The sequence below is a fragment of the Halichoerus grypus genome, chromosome 13, assembly GCF_964656455.1.
Source record: "Halichoerus grypus chromosome 13, mHalGry1.hap1.1, whole genome shotgun sequence".
Lineage (NCBI taxonomy): Eukaryota > Metazoa > Chordata > Mammalia > Carnivora > Phocidae > Halichoerus > Halichoerus grypus.
In genome coordinates, this window is record NC_135724.1 from 40,481,890 (window position 1) to 40,497,637 (window position 15,748).

The window sequence follows — 15,748 nt, forward strand, 5'->3', positions numbered from 1 at the left end:
AAATCCTGTTGGCGGTACCTGCAAATTATATCCAGAATCTAAGCATTTCTCACCACCCCTACTGCTATCATGAATTCTTGCAGTAACTAAATGGTCTTCCTCCTTTGCTTACCTACCCACCCAAGTGTAGTCTTAACAAAACACCAAGTATTATCTTTTGAAAATATAAATTATGTATATTACTCTTGTCTAAATTTTCCAATGGCTTCTTACCTGACTACAAGGAAAAGTCAACACTCTTGGAATCATTTACATGATATGGTGATCATCTCCTACTTCTTGCCTGCTAGCTTTCTCTGCTCCAACCACAGTGGTCTCTTTACTGCTCCTTGAACACTCTGGGCACAACCCTAACCCGGTCCCTTTGTACTTTGTGTTTCCTCTGCCAGGAATAGTCTTCCTTATTTATGCTCATATGTCATTCTTCTAATTTTTGCCAGTTCCCCTCCCTAAGAAACATTCAAATTAACTTTCCCTTCACCTGTATATGAGAGTCCCTGATGGCCGGGCTCCTGCTAACAATGGGTATTGAAGTTCTTTTCTATCTTTGCCAGATCTCTAGATGGGAAATTATGCTTTATTGTTTTTAATTACATTTTCTTTGGTTACTCTTTATGTTGAACATTATTTTCATTAAATCTGAGAGTTTAAAAAAATCTTTTGCCAAATGCTCCTTACTCTTTTGTGTGCTGATGAAGTGATAAATGTGATTATTATTTTATGAACGTCTCTTTAAAATAAAAAAAAATAGAAATGCATAAGCTACATCTTAAAAAAATAGCAGTTCAACAGATTTTAATTTAAAGTTTTTAAAAATATGGTTTTTCCCTTTTAGGTTCAGTCTGATGCAGCACAGAACTATACCATCTTCTACTCAATAAGTGGGCGTGGAGTTGACCAAGAACCTTTGAATTTGTTTTTCATAGAAAAAGACACTGGAAATCTGTATTGTACCCGGCCTGTGGATCGTGAAGAATATGATATTTTTGATGTAGGCATTTTATTGATATACATGATTTTAAATGATTAAACTATGTTTCTTCTGATACTCCATGTACTCTTTCCTGTCTTCTTGCATTCTCTTCTTACAGTCAAAGGAAATAGGTTGTGCAATATTTTGGAATATTTGATCTGCTCTCTATTTTAACTTCTGTTAGGTAAGCTTAAAGTGAAGCAAAAAGGTTTAGTTGTATTTGGATGTAAATTCCGGTACATTTCCTGGAGTTGGTTTTGTTTATGAGATACTTTCTGTCTCTTCTCATGCTACATTTTCCTGTCTCCAGGATGCGGCCACCATTGATTGGAAGGGACTTCTTCCCTATTCTGCTCTGTTCTCTTTATTTATTTATTTAGAAAAATTTTTTTGGTTCTTCCTTTCACTTATGTGATTCTCTGATCATGTCTGAGAACTAGATAAGGAAGCAAAAGTGGGAGACCAAACCCAAACAAGGTCAATAAGTCAGCCTTCTGATATGAATGAGCTTACAGTCAATGAGGAATAACTCCGACAATTTTCAGTGCAATATGGTAAATTCTGTGGGGTCATGTGGTCATCCCTGTAGTGCAGGGGGGGATGTTTCTCCATAAGAAAGAGGGATTCTCTTCCTAGAAGAAGGAAGAGATGCTGGGAAGCAAATGTAACTGATGTTCACCACGTGACATTTCTTTGCTTTTGTTTAGAAAATTTTCAACTTGGTGTTGTAATCACACGCTGAATAGAAATACTATATGTTGGCTGATTGAATTTAAATAAAAAAAAGAAATACATTCTGTTTGACATTACATTACCCTTTGATTAATTGGCAATGCAGAAACTGGTAAATATGTTTTGTTAGAAAATCTCTTACAAATATGTGATCTATGAGGTAAAACAATAAAAGGGCTTGTTAGTTGCAAGATTGAGAATCATGGCTTTATTTAGATGATGTATGTAGTAGGATCTTTCCCATTGCAGTGAATTTAATTGTTCTCCCCAATATAACTTTCTGATTATGGGGAGAATAAGGACTCTAACCTGAGTCTAATGGACAGAGTTGTCTCTGACTTGGCTGTACTCGAGTTTTATTTGAATTGCAGCCATTTTTACCAAATACTGGATGCCTCTTACTGCACTTAAAGTGTTTTTCCATTTGATGCTTTGATGATGAAAAAAGAATTGAATAGAATTTTTTAAGTGGTTAATTACCAAAAAGATTTGCAGAGAAGTTAGCAGATAAAGCATAGTGTTCTCTCTTGCTAGAGTCTTATATTAATGGACTATTGGTCTTGCTTTTTCCTGTTTTCCAGTTAATTGCCTATGCCTCGACTGCAGATGGGTATTCGGCAGACTTACCTCTTCCACTGCCCATCAGAGTGGAGGATGAAAATGACAACCACCCTATTTTCACAGAAGCTATTTATAATTTTGAAGTTCCAGAAAGTAGCAGAGTTGGTAAGATAATTTTTTTTAATTGAACTTTTTTGTATGTGCTTTCTTTTGCCATTTGTATTTTTTCTTCTAGGAAATGTATGTTCATTTCCTTTGCTCTTAATTTCCTTGTTTATCTTGCTCTTAACTGTTTTTTTAAATCTAGCTAAAAATGCTCTTTACATATTAAGGGTACTAACCTATTGTCACATTGCAAATATTTTCCCAGTGTATTGTTGCTTTTCAATTTTATTAAAGCTACTTTTTTGAGGTAAAGAAGTTCAGGACTTTCATTTAGTTAAATCTATTCTTATTAGACTCAGAAAGGCCTTTTCCTTTCATACTTTATGGTAAGGGAACTTTTATTTTTTTATTTGTTTTTTTAATCTAAATTCAATTAATTAACATATAATGTATTATTAGTTTCAGAGGTAGAGGTCAGTGATTCATCAGTCTTATATAATATCACGTGCCTTTCTTAATGTCCATCACCCAGTTACCCCATCCCCTCACCCTTACCCCCCTCCCCTCCAGCAACCCTCAGTTTGTTTCCTGTGATAAAGGGTCTCTTATGGTTTGTCTCCCTCTCTGATTTCCTCTTGTTGTATTCTTTCCTCTCTTGCTCTGTGATCCTCTGTTTTGTTTCTTAAATTCCACATATGAGTGAGATCCTATGATAATTGTCTTTCTTGTATTTACTTATTTCGCTTAGGATAATACCCTCTAGTTCCATCCACATCATTGCAAATGGCAAGATTTCATTTTTTTGATGGCTGAGTATTATTCCATTGTATATCTATCTATCTATCTATCTATCTATCTATCTATCTATCTATCCACATACCACATCATCTTTATCCATTCATCTGTTGATGGACATCTGGGCTCTTTCCACAGTTTGGCTATTGTGGACATTGCTGCTGTAAACATTGGGGTGCAGGTGCCCCTTTGGATCCCTACATTTGTATCTTCGGGGTAAATACCCGGTAGTGCAATTGCTGGGTCGTAGAGCAGCACTATTTTCAACTTTTTGAGGAACCTCCATACTGTTTTCCAGAGTGGCTGCACCAGCTTGCATTCCCACCAACAGTATAAGAGGGTTCTCCTTTCTCTGCATCCTCGCCAACATCTGTCATTTCCTGACTTGTAAATGTTAGCCATTCAAACCAGTGTGAGGTGGTATCTCATTATGGTTGTGATTTGTATTTCCCTGATGCTGAGTGCTATTGAGCATTTTTTCACGTGTCTGTTGGCCATTTGGATGTCTTCTTTGCAGAAATGTCTGTTCATGTCTTCTGCCCATTTCTTGATTGGATTATTTGTTCTTTGGGTGTTGAGTTTGATAGGTTCTTTATAGATTTTGGATACTAGCCCTTTATCTGAAAAGACATTTGCAAATATCTTTTCCCATTCTGTCCGTTGTCTTTTGGTTTTGTCGACTGTTTCCTTTGCTGTGCAAAAACTTATCTTGATGAAGTCCCAATAGTTCACTTTTGCGTTTGTTTCCCTTGTGTAAGGAAACTTTTAAAAGTAAAATATATTATGTTAAATATGTTTATCTACATTTTTTGAGACATTGGGTTTTTTATACCCAAGACCAGATTATCCTGAGATGATACTGAACCAGTATCTATTTACCAGAATGGGTAATCCTATTACATCCAAACAGAGTGTAACCTACAAGATATTATAGGAGTCTGGTGTTGTCAACACGATACCAATTAATTATAAAAGCAGATAACAGTTATTCAAGCTTTGAATTGTATTTAGTTTTTATACTTTATTTCACTTTATCGTTTTGTGGGTTTATCATTATTCTCATCTCCAAGAGAGGACATACAGAATAGGATTACAATAAAATTAAAATTAATATCTATATTTTTATTAGGTTTTATTTAGGGAGGTATTTAATGACATCTACTGAAAACACAATCTTTTAAAGCTCTTATTTATATTATCTCCTTTCTTAAAACTACTACTTTATTACTTCCAATTTAGAATGATACGAGGATAACTTTAGAGACACCTACATCACATGTTCTAAACATTTGTTCAGACACATGGAAAACCAAAGTGTTCAGGTTAGTTGGCCCTTAAAATGTGGCATTATGTTGCTTTCTGAGACTTACAATATGGAGAATAACCATTCACAATAAAGTTGAAAGAATGTGGACTCATTCATAAAGGGTGACTTTGCTAACTTGCCTATTAAAGTTTCAAGTAGTTACTTAGATCTTCACTAGATTTTTATATCTGCTATTCCCCTTTATATATTACTCTGATAATTTGGTGTCATAGATGTTAACCTCTTTATTACTCATATGGTACAATTAAAAAATAAAAAATGTTGGTTTGGAGTTTAAGAAACCTAATTTTTGATTTGGGGTTTGTTATTAATTCACTGTGGGAAATGGTGGAAGTCCCTTTGAGTTCCCTGACCTGTAAAAGGAGTTAATTACATTAGATGACCTATAAAATTTTTAGCTTCACAGTGACTATGACTCTGGTACCATTTTCTTTTTTTCAAAGAGAGATTATTGGTTGCAAAGTCTTTCTTGAGGATTCTGTTCTCTATGATAGTGACAGACAAGAATCAAGGGCAAATACTTTGATGTCCAGATTAACCTAAGGCACTTGAAGCATCTCACACAAGAAGGTTCGAACCAGTTTGTACTGTGATACTCTGAACTATTAGGTGTTCCTTGACTTTGCCTTAATTCACATACAGAGATTTGGACGAAGGGTGCTCAACTAATATTTAAGTATAGCACTCATGAAAAGGACTTTTGAAGTCAATATTTTAGGAAGATTTTCTGTGATAAGTAAAGCAGTTCTTATCCAGAGAATTAAAATAGTGTTTGTGTCCTGTCAGTAAAATCGCAGGAAGAAAATATTCTGCCTTACAAAGATTAGAAACTCTTTCTCTATGCAAATGTAGATGAATAGCATTTGTTTTCTTACCGTAATATGATTACTTCATGTCTTCATATGGATCCACTACAAAAGTCTTGCCATTACTTATAAATATATAATTGGATACTCCCTACAATTTTTATATATATGTGCGTATATGTATTTATTTATATACACACATATACAAATTTTAAAGACAGAGTGAAAAAATTATTTAAAACTAATATCTTCTTGCATTAATTGGTTTTTGTTTCTTTCAAATATAGTATTTCATCAAATCTGTATATGTGTGGGAGTATGTATATATGTGTGACTGTATCTGTCTATGTATTGTTCCTTAGCTTTACATACAGGGCTATAGGAAAAGTGGATCTATGTATTATATTTTCATGGGCACTGGAACACTGTCCTTAATACTAAACAATACCAACTCTTTGTAAGCTTTGATACCTATAATCCTTTACCAGAGCAATATTCTTACATTCCATACAGATGGCAAGTGTTAACAGCTCCAACTGAAGAAACAGTTGGCTTAAATTCCTCCTGAAGGGTGAATAGTATGAAATCCCTTCCTGAGGATTAAGTGGGGCTGAGGGCAGTGGGGTGTTGATGCAAAGTGGATGAAAGAGAATGAGACCCGTCAGAGACTAGTAAAAAACATCAGAGAATGGAGATTAGACTGTTAAAGGTCAACTTGACCATTTATACAATTATACCCCAAGTCAGTCTTGATCTATCTATTAATCAGAAATTGAATTAAAAAATTTGATTTACTTAGGAAACATGGTTTCTGTCTCCAGGTAGGTTTGTTATTGAAGTGTGTGGAAATATGTGTTGAAATTCTTCTTCTTTTTTTTAAAGATTTTATTTATTTATTTGAGAGAGAGAGAGAGCATGAGTGGGGAGGGGGAACAGGAGCAGGGGTCAGAGGCAGAGGGAGAAGCAGGCTCTCCGCGGAGCAGGGAGCCCACATGGGGCTCAATCCCAGCACCCTGGGATCATGAACTGAGCTGAAGGCAGACGCTTAACCGACTGAGCCACCCAGGCGCCCCATGTTGAAAATATTCTTGATTGCCATTTAAATAAGTTTTTAGTAATTTACTATCAAACATTTTTAACAGTGAACAGAGTAAAAGTGTACCTTGATTCCCGGCATCATAGTGTTTTACATTATAAATTTGAAGTCCTCTTCATTGGTGCTTCCTAAAGATGAAATAGCTCTGAGAAGAAATATACTTAAAATTAGATTGCCACTATCATTGTTAAAATTTGAATAGTGTAAATACTCCTAAATATGTTTTGCAGTTCTGGAAATTAAAGACTCTTTTTTTTTTTTTAACCTGTAGGTACTACTGTGGGAGTGGTTTGTGCCACAGACAGAGATGAACCGGACACGATGCATACACGCCTGAAGTATAGCATTTTGGAGCAGACCCCGAGGTCCCCTGGGGTCTTCGCTGTGCATCCCAGCACAGGTGTCATCACCATCACCTCTCATTATTTGGACAGAGAGGTAGCTTTCCACTCCAAGGAACATCATTTTACTGGGGGCTGAGATCCCTACCTCATTTACTGTAGTTTGCTCTCCCGTGGTCTTAGGTGTTTCTATTTTATTTTATTTAGGTGTAAGACAGTAAGAATTCCTGGTCTTGTTACCTTTTTTTTTTTTTTTTTTTTTTAATATTACTTCTATTTCCTTCGGTAAGAGAAGCCATAGGATTAATGCAGATCAATTGGTGCTTAGAAGGAGTAGGAACAAAGTATATTTCTTATGAAAGTTGCTATTGTTAACTGTTATTCTATTCTTGTGTGTGGCTAGTTGGTTCCAGCTCAGTAAAGCCTTCAGTTCTCTCATGTAGGACAATTAATTTTGCTTGTTGCATGAGTTTAGATCATAGACTGATCCCTCTCCAGTTATTGTTGATACTTGATATGTGCTTTTCTTTTAAGGTTTTATTTATTTATTTGACAGAGAGAGAGAGAGAGCGAGCACAAGTAGGGGGAGGAGCAGAGGAAGAGGGAAGAAGCAGGCTCTCTGCTGAGCAGGGAGCCCGATGTGGGACTTGATCCCAGAACCCTGAGATCATGACCTGAGCTGAAGGCAGAGGCTTAACCGAATGAGCCACCCAGGCGCCCCTTGATATGTGCTTTTTATGAGGAATGAATTAGTTGATATAAGGTTGATGGATTATTCTGAAACCTGTCACACTGTTTGGATGATAATACTAGCATATTGTCGGGCATATAGCACTTTATGTTCAAATTCTTTACGCATAATTATTATTTGGTCTTTATAATTTCCTTGTTTAACTAGATAAGTGTTCCATCCAATTTATAGAGGACAAACGTGACAGAAAGAGTGATTCGCCTGAATCAAATTACTGCACTGAATCTTCTGATTTTTGTTATTGTTGCTGTGTCTATATTGTCAGCCTGTGTTTAACTCAGAGCCCTGAATTATTGACTGAAGCAGATTAATCAATTTCATGTGCACTAAAGAGCTCGATTACAACACTTCAGTGGTTCCCACTGCAACCAGATTAACACAAATAGAGGGGTCAGTGTGACATGGAGAGATAATGTCCAGAAGAAATCAGTGGAATTTGATGCCAAAGAAAAAGGGAAGGGATGATGAGAACCCGTGAAAAGGAATCAAAAATAGTATAAAGGTTCTATTTGTCATTATTTTTATTTTTGTGTGTGGTCAGGACAGTTTATGTGAGAAAGCACAGGATGGTAATAACTAATGGGCAGGTTTGAAGGGGCAATATGAATGTGTTTTTCGATATGTGGGGATAGGTAGAGTCTATGTAGTAATCAAGCAAAAACAAGCGTTTTCCCTCATTTCTTACACATGGAGAAATGAGGCTTTAGGAAAATTAAATAATTTGAGGGTACACAGCTTGTAAGGTACAGATCGGTGGTCAAACCCAGGTCTGTTTTCCTTTTTTTTTTTTTTAAGATTTTATTTATTTATTTGAGAGAGAGAATGAGCTAGAGAGAGCATGAGAGGGGGGAGGGTCAGAGGGAGAAGCAGACTCCCCGCTGAGCAGGGAGCCCGATGCGGGACTTGATCCCCAGACTCCAGGATCATGACCTGAGCTGAAGGCAGTTGCTTAACCAACTGAGCCACCCAGGCACCCCCCAGGTCTGTTTTCCTGATCAAAAAAAGTCAACAGGATTTTTCGGGGAGCAACCACAAAGTGTGTTGTGCGAACAGCAGACAAAAGAAAGAAATGAACAAGAGAGATAAACAAAAAACCCCAGTGCATTTAGAGGAAGAAAAAGCAGGGTATCAGACAGTGGGGCCTAAAGGAGGAGCATTTCAGGGTGGGAATGTTGGTTTCCAATGTGGAAGGGGGTGGTTAGCAAAATGAACACTGGAGGAAGAGATGGCAGGAAATTGAAAACGGAGAAAAGTAAAAAAGTGAAAACAAAACGAAAGGAGTGGCTAATGGATAATGAGAGAGAAGAGAAAGGCAACAGTGGTAATTGTGTCATAAAGTAATGAGTTCATTTCATCATCACCACACCATTTGCAAAAATTCTCTTCACTGAAGTCAACGGTGACCTCCTAATGGCCACATCCACCTGTTGCCTGAAGCCCCTGTCTATTGTTGGCACTTAATAAAACTCTTCTCTTTCCTGGTTCTTTTCCTGTTTCTCTGATCTTTCCTTTTTAGTGTGCGTAGCTTAGTCTTCCTACTTCCCCCATGCTTGAAATGCTACTGTTCCTTCTATCCTCAGCTCTTCTCATCCGTTAACCTCTCCTAGATAATCTGATTGCTGCTATAATTTCAACCAGCGTTTACATACTAATGACCCCCAGATTGGTATTTCTGGCTGTGAACTCTCCCGTAAGTATGGGGCCATACATCCAAGTGCCTTCTGAACCTTTCTCCTTAGATTTCCCATAGGCGCATAAAATCCAGCATATGCCAAACACAGCTCATTCCTTTTGGCCCTCCTTGCCAACCTTGCTAGTGTTCACTTCCGTGGAGAACTGGGCTCTCCTTCGGCATTTGCTGCAATGGTTGATGACACACCCACCCTCTGCCTGCCCGAGGATGATGGCTGAGCATCATTCTCAACTCTCTCTTTTCTCTTAGGTTTTTATTTTTTTTAATTTTTAAAAAAATTTTTATTTTAATTCCACTAGAGCTAACATACATTCTTATTTTAGTTTCAGGTGTATAATTGAGTGATTCAGTAATTCTATATATTTCTCAGTGCTCATCAGGAAAAGTGTACTCTTTTTTTTTTATTATGTTATGTTAATCACCAGACATTACATCATTAGTTTTTTTTATTATGTTATGTTAATCACCTCTCTTAGGTTTTGTATAGAATCTACCATCACATCCTACTAAATGCTAACTCCCAAGGAACTTGCCTCTCACCCTTTCTGTCTGTCCTCATGGCCACTTCCTCAGATTTGGATCCCCTGTCTTAGACGATTTCTTTTACTTTCAGCTCAGTTTACCACAAATGATGCTAAATCTTCTTTAAGAAACTTCTTTCTAAAACTCAGATGTTCTTATTTTGTGCTCCCTCTAGGACTCCCACAAAACTTTTCCCAATTACCTGCTACTTAAAGTATAAATCTAAATTTTTAGTATAGCTTTTTGTAATTTAACCTCTATTTACCTTTTCAGCTTCTCCCTGTCTACCAAGTTCTTGAAGTGTATACAAATATGGAATCCAATAAAAGCACGGATATGCACAAATAGAAGAGTGTACAATTGAGGTTTCATTTGTAAGTCAAAGCATATGTTTTCAGAACTGATTAAATATTTGCTTTGTTTTCAGTCTGTAGAAAAGTACTCACTGATAATGAAAGTACAAGACATGGATGGTCAGTTTTTCGGATTGATGAGTACATCAACTTGTATGATCACAGTAAAAGATTCAAATGACAACGCACCTACTTTCAAACAAAATACTGTAAGTATATAGTTTCAGAATCTACCTCCACTTGTCAACTATTATTTGTTATTTAATATGAATTAACAAAGTATCTAGCATACTTTGATTATGTTTATTTTTATGAATAAAATTAGAATTTAAATCGCTGACATATAAATCTCTCTTATTTATTCATTGTAGTATTTATATTATCTCCTAATAAAAGCAAGTAACATTCATCTTCATTTATAATGTAGTTCTTTCATTTGAAAGATAATCCTTAATGAAACAACAGTCTTTGTAATTCATAACTTTAAAATAAACTAGATAAAAACTATAAGAACCAGTATTCTTGGAGTGGAAGAAATATTTTACTTTGTTTGTAGAAGTTCTCTTTATAAAGTAAGTTTTTAATGAGTTCTTTCTGTTTCAGTACGAAGCATCAGTAGAGGAAAATGCATACAATGTGGAGATCTTACGAATACCTATAGAAGATAAGGATTTAATTAACACTGCCAATTGGAGAGCCAATTTTACCATTTGGAAGGGCAATGAAAACGGACATTTCAAAATCAGCACAGACAAAGAAACTAATGAGGGTGTTTTGTGGGTTGTAAAGGTACAGTAATAATTAATAATTGACAACTTGGCAAGCTAACAAGTTCTATTCAACTAGTGGCTTAATCAACTAAATAGTTTCAGATCAAAGACTCCAGAAGTTAGAATAGAGCTAAGTCTGTTTAGTCCAACTGTTCCCATCTAATACTGTCTTTCTTCTATAATTTTATTGCCAGTCATTTGTCACCAAGCTTATGCTTGAACATTCTCAGTTCTAAGGATCTCCATATCTCCATTGGCAGCAGATTCCATATTTGGAGAGCTTTGATTCTCGGAAGTCCTTCTTCTACTGTGCCCAAATTATTCTCCTTATATCCCATGGTTCTGTCCCTAATGGTCTGGGTTCCATCCCTAATGGAAGAAATAGAATTCTTTTGAAAAGATTGCTATGTTCATTTGAAACTTACCTTCTCTATGGTAAGTGTTCCTGATTCCTTTATTCCTAGCATGATATAATTTAGAAGCCCATAGTCTTCTCATTCTCTCTCTCTCTGGAATATGCCTGGTTGTATCTGATCCTTTATAGGTGGAATTGAGGATGAAATATAGTGTTATATCAGACAGCACTGAAGGAACTTACTCCTTATTCTATATATTGTATTTTTGGTTGCATTGTTTTATTCTAGGGTCCAGGTTATGAGGACAGAAAAGGCCCTATTTGGGAAGGATTCTTGGTTTTATATTTGTAACTCAGAACAAGGAAGAAAATTGTCCTATGGGCAGGTAAAGGAGTCATCCATTGACTAAAGGAAGCTTTCCTGCCAACAACAATATGGTGGAGACTTTGATACATAAATATTTATTTATAATTGTTTCCTCTGTAAAAATTTCCAGAGATTATGTAATAAGCATCTGCAAGTTCTACCCAGTGTGAATAGACAAATATATTTGTTCCAAATTACTCTCAGCATCAAACCTCTATTTTAGTTTTCTCTAATATGATCTGCTGGAGTTGAATACTGAAACCAACTACTTAAGAAAAATGAAACTTTATAACTGATAGTAGTAGGAAAAGAAATAAGCAGATGGTACTGATTGTTTTTCCTCTTTATTGGTCCAGCTCAATCTGGTCTTCATTTGCACTCTCCAGAAAGCAGAACCCAAGACAAGGAATTCAATGAAGGGAAATATTTAGAAAGTGGATCCCAGGAAGCCAGAGTAAAAATGGGAAAGTAAGACAGAAAAGAATGGAAAGCCAATCAAGTCTGCGTTATTGACTTAGTCACCTCGGGTGTTCAATCCTGCAATGAACCGTGTAGAATGTACTTAAGAATTATCTCCTCAAAAAATAGTACCTGGGGCATTTATCCATCGACTCCCACTGTTGATGCCCATGCCTCTTTGGTTGGAGGTTGCCTCCAGGGAACCTTAGTGTTCCTGCACTTCTGGGCTTGGCTGTGCTTTGTAGAGGGAGAGTACTCTGGCTTGGGAGCAAACTTGGAATCTGAAGAGCTAAATCTTTGTGTGCTTGAGATGTGAATCTGTCAGCATAAGCCGGGGAGTGTCCACCACAGCTGCCCCTGAAGTTGGGTAGGCTGAGGGTCTGTGATGTATAATTTCCAAAGGTAGACACACCTATGTAGTACAGGCATTTGCCTCAAAAACTGATGTGATTGGCAACAAATGTTCTGTAAGAGATTTCTCCTGGACACCTCCTCTGCACACCCCTCACCCCCACCTTCACTTCTTTCTAGAAATAAGTCAAAGAAATAGCTTGAGATCTGAGGTGGATAGATTATGCCAACTGCAGTAGCTCAAGTCAGACCCAAGCTCAGACCTTTTAGAGTTCTCCGTATCTGTTGCTTGATTAGAAGGCTCCTCCTTGGTTCTCTCTCATTCGAGTCCATTATTAAAGACCCGTTATTATTATTTTTTAAATCTCAGTGATTTTATCTTGCTTCAGAAGGCAAAATTTAAGTAACACTGGGAATTAAATTTTTATTGTGAATTTTTTAAACAATACAAAATGAATTTTAGTAAACTTTGTCAGAAGAATATATTCTAAAAAAAATCATAGTATGTCAACACATTCCATTTTTTTCATATTCAGAGTGGATTTTTTTCCCTCGAGTGTTGATCACAGAGACATTAAGAAAAATATTTCCAAATATTTTCAGAAATTACAGCCTGTATCCTAGAATATTTCTCACTCTGTGTGACTAATAAACATCTGTTTTATTTCTGGTGAACAGCTTCTGGGTACCATCTCAGGATTCCCCAGGAGGGAGAACAATTAGATGGTGATACTTTAATTTTTTGTCTCTCATTCAGTTTAAGTTAATTTCACATATGAAGAATAAAGAAAATCCCCCAATAAAATTTATATGCATTTATTCCTATTATCTTTAAACATAAGATAGTTGCACTTATATTTTATAGTTACATCCTAGTTCTTATACCTAGGAAATGCTTTTAGAATTTTAAAAGCAGTTATCAAGTATTGATCACCTTTCATGTCTGTCACAGGGAATGATGCTAATCATCTTATGTAGGTTATATCTAGCTGTCACATCCCCTTTAGGATAAGGTATTATTATTATCCCCATTTTACAATTAAAAAAAGATGCCCCACTTGCCCCAGTTCATGGGAGGTGATAGAGCTAGGATGCGAACTCAGACGTTCTTGAGGCAGAACCTTCCTCAGAACCGCTGTGCTACTTTTCCAGCTGGGGACCTTTGGGTCATGTTCCCCTTGTCTCTCCTCTTTCCCATCCTTGGGTTACTTGGTTTGATAAAACCATGACTTTAGTTGCACAAGGGGTCTTTTTTTGGAACTTGAATTAATTTCTACTTCTCTGAGTTTACTTTTTAAATTATCTCCTTCCTCTGTAATTAATAGCTCCTTTGGTAATTTTACCTTCTCTCTTTCTTTGAGCCATTCATAATAGTCTCTAACATTTTGGTCAATAAAATTTGCATTTTCCATGGTATATTTTCCTTTCTGTATTTTACACAAACCCTTAGAAAACTTGAATTCATCACACAGTTCTTTTGGTAGCCACACTGGTCTTTAAAGGTGTCTTATCTTTTTCCTTGCTAAAGATTTGTGTTTGTGTACTTAAGTTATTTCTTTAAGTGCTTTCTAACCTTGGTGAGTCATCTTCTATTTTAAAATCAAACACTGGGGGCGCCTGGGTGGCACAGTTGGTTAAGCGGCTGCCTTCAGCTCAGGTCATGATTCCAGGGTCCCGGAATAGGGATTGAGCCCCACATTGGGCTCTCTGCTGGGTGGGGAGTCTGCTTCTCCCTCTCCCTCTGTTCCTGCCCACCTGCTCATGCTCACTCGGTCTCTCTCAAATAAATAAATGAAGTCTTAAAAAAAAGTTTAAAATCAGGGGCACCTGGGTGGCTCAGTTGTTGGGCGTCTGCCTTCGGCTCAGGTCATGATCCCAGGGTCCTGGGATCGAGCCCCACGTCGGGCCCTGCTCTGCGGGAGGCCTGCTTCTCCCTCTCCCACTCCCCCTGCTTGTGTTCCCTCTCTCGCTGTGTCTCTCTCTGTCAAATTAAAAAAAAAAAAAGATTAAAAAAAAAGATAAAAAAAAGTTTAAAATCAAACACTGTATAATCAAGGCATTTTGAAATCCATCATTCTTTCACTACTTACATAATGATGGCTAGGAATGAACTTTATTCATTCCTTTATGCCAAAATGAATTAAATAATCAGTAAGTTAAGCCAAAGATTGCTCAAATATACTTCTTTAATCTAAACAAAGCTTCCAAACGTTGCCTTGTTAGTTGGTGTCTCCTCTTGGTGCATTATTTTGGCTATTAACCAAAAATACATCCCTTTTTCTTTCAATTGCCCGGGTGACAGATCCTTATAATCTATAGTAGAAAGCACTCACTGTGGGCTTACAATGTTAAATGTTATTCTTACACAGTAGTGCAGAAGACAAAACTTAGTCTCAGAGAGATTAAGGACCTTAGTCGAAGTGGCACAGCTAGGATGCAGTAGGACAGTATTTGAACCTAGGTCTCTTTAATTGCAAAGTACATGCTCTTAAGTGCCATGTTAAATTCCTTTGTATAGCTATGTGATCTTGGAAAGTTAGCCTCTCTATTATCTATAAAACATAAAAAAATACTTCTCTCTGCCTCCCTAATAGCTATTGCATTATAACAATGAAAGTGAAAACACTTGGTAAACTATAGGATATTATTATTATATTTTTAGAAGCCTTACATGTTCGTGGGGCTAGTGTTATAATTTTCCATATTGGATAACTTTTCTGGAACCGTCGAGCATGAGCTGATGCAATCTTTAGCTCAGGCCTGGATGATCTTTCCATCCCAGCATTTCCTTTCTATTTGAGGAGCAGCCATAGTGCACATGGGCTTGAGTGACAAAAATACTGTTCTCGGCTGTTCTCAACAGAGAGGGCCCACTACAAAACAGCACTTTATATTCTGGGAGCCATTAATATCTCAGTGCAGATATAGGTTATTTTTTTTTTTTTTGAGATTTTATTTATTTATTTGACAGAGACACAGAGAGAGAGGGAACGCAAGAGGGGGGAGTGGGAGAGGGAGAAGCAGGCTTCCTGCTGAGCAGGGAGCCCAGTGTGGGGCTCGATGCTGGGACCCTGGGATCATGACCTGAGCCGAAGGCAGACGCTTAACGACTGAGCCACCCAGGCGCCCCTAGGATATTTTTGAGCTTTTTTTTTTTTTTAATTGATTAAAACAGAAAGCTACCTTGTGGTGGAAGAGAATTCCTGTTTTTTTTCATTAATCACTGATTTCATCCCACCAGATTTCCAATCTGCAGAGTTTTAAGCTTCTAAAGCAATATCCAGTGTAAGCCTTGAAAAATTACATAAAGAAATTCTAAGGCTTTAGCAAGGGGTCCTGGCTGGAATAACAGCACTTCCTCCAGAACAGCAGCTGTTCGTGAATTTCCATC

The 15,748-nt window shown here is 36.9% G+C and overlaps 1 protein-coding gene across 2 annotated transcripts in view; it reads left to right on the forward strand.

Moving 5' to 3' along the window:
• DSC3 (desmocollin 3) overlaps positions 1-15,748 on the forward strand; it is a 52,536-nt gene that overhangs the window by 17,822 nt on the left and 18,966 nt on the right. For both annotated transcript variants that reach the window (XM_078060473.1, XM_078060474.1), the window contains exons 5-9: positions 836-991; positions 2,287-2,431; positions 6,667-6,833; positions 10,130-10,264; positions 10,659-10,844. In XM_078060473.1, the coding sequence (XP_077916599.1) occupies positions 836-991; positions 2,287-2,431; positions 6,667-6,833; positions 10,130-10,264; positions 10,659-10,844 (789 nt within the window). The remainder of the gene's footprint in view (positions 1-835; positions 992-2,286; positions 2,432-6,666; positions 6,834-10,129; positions 10,265-10,658; positions 10,845-15,748) is intronic.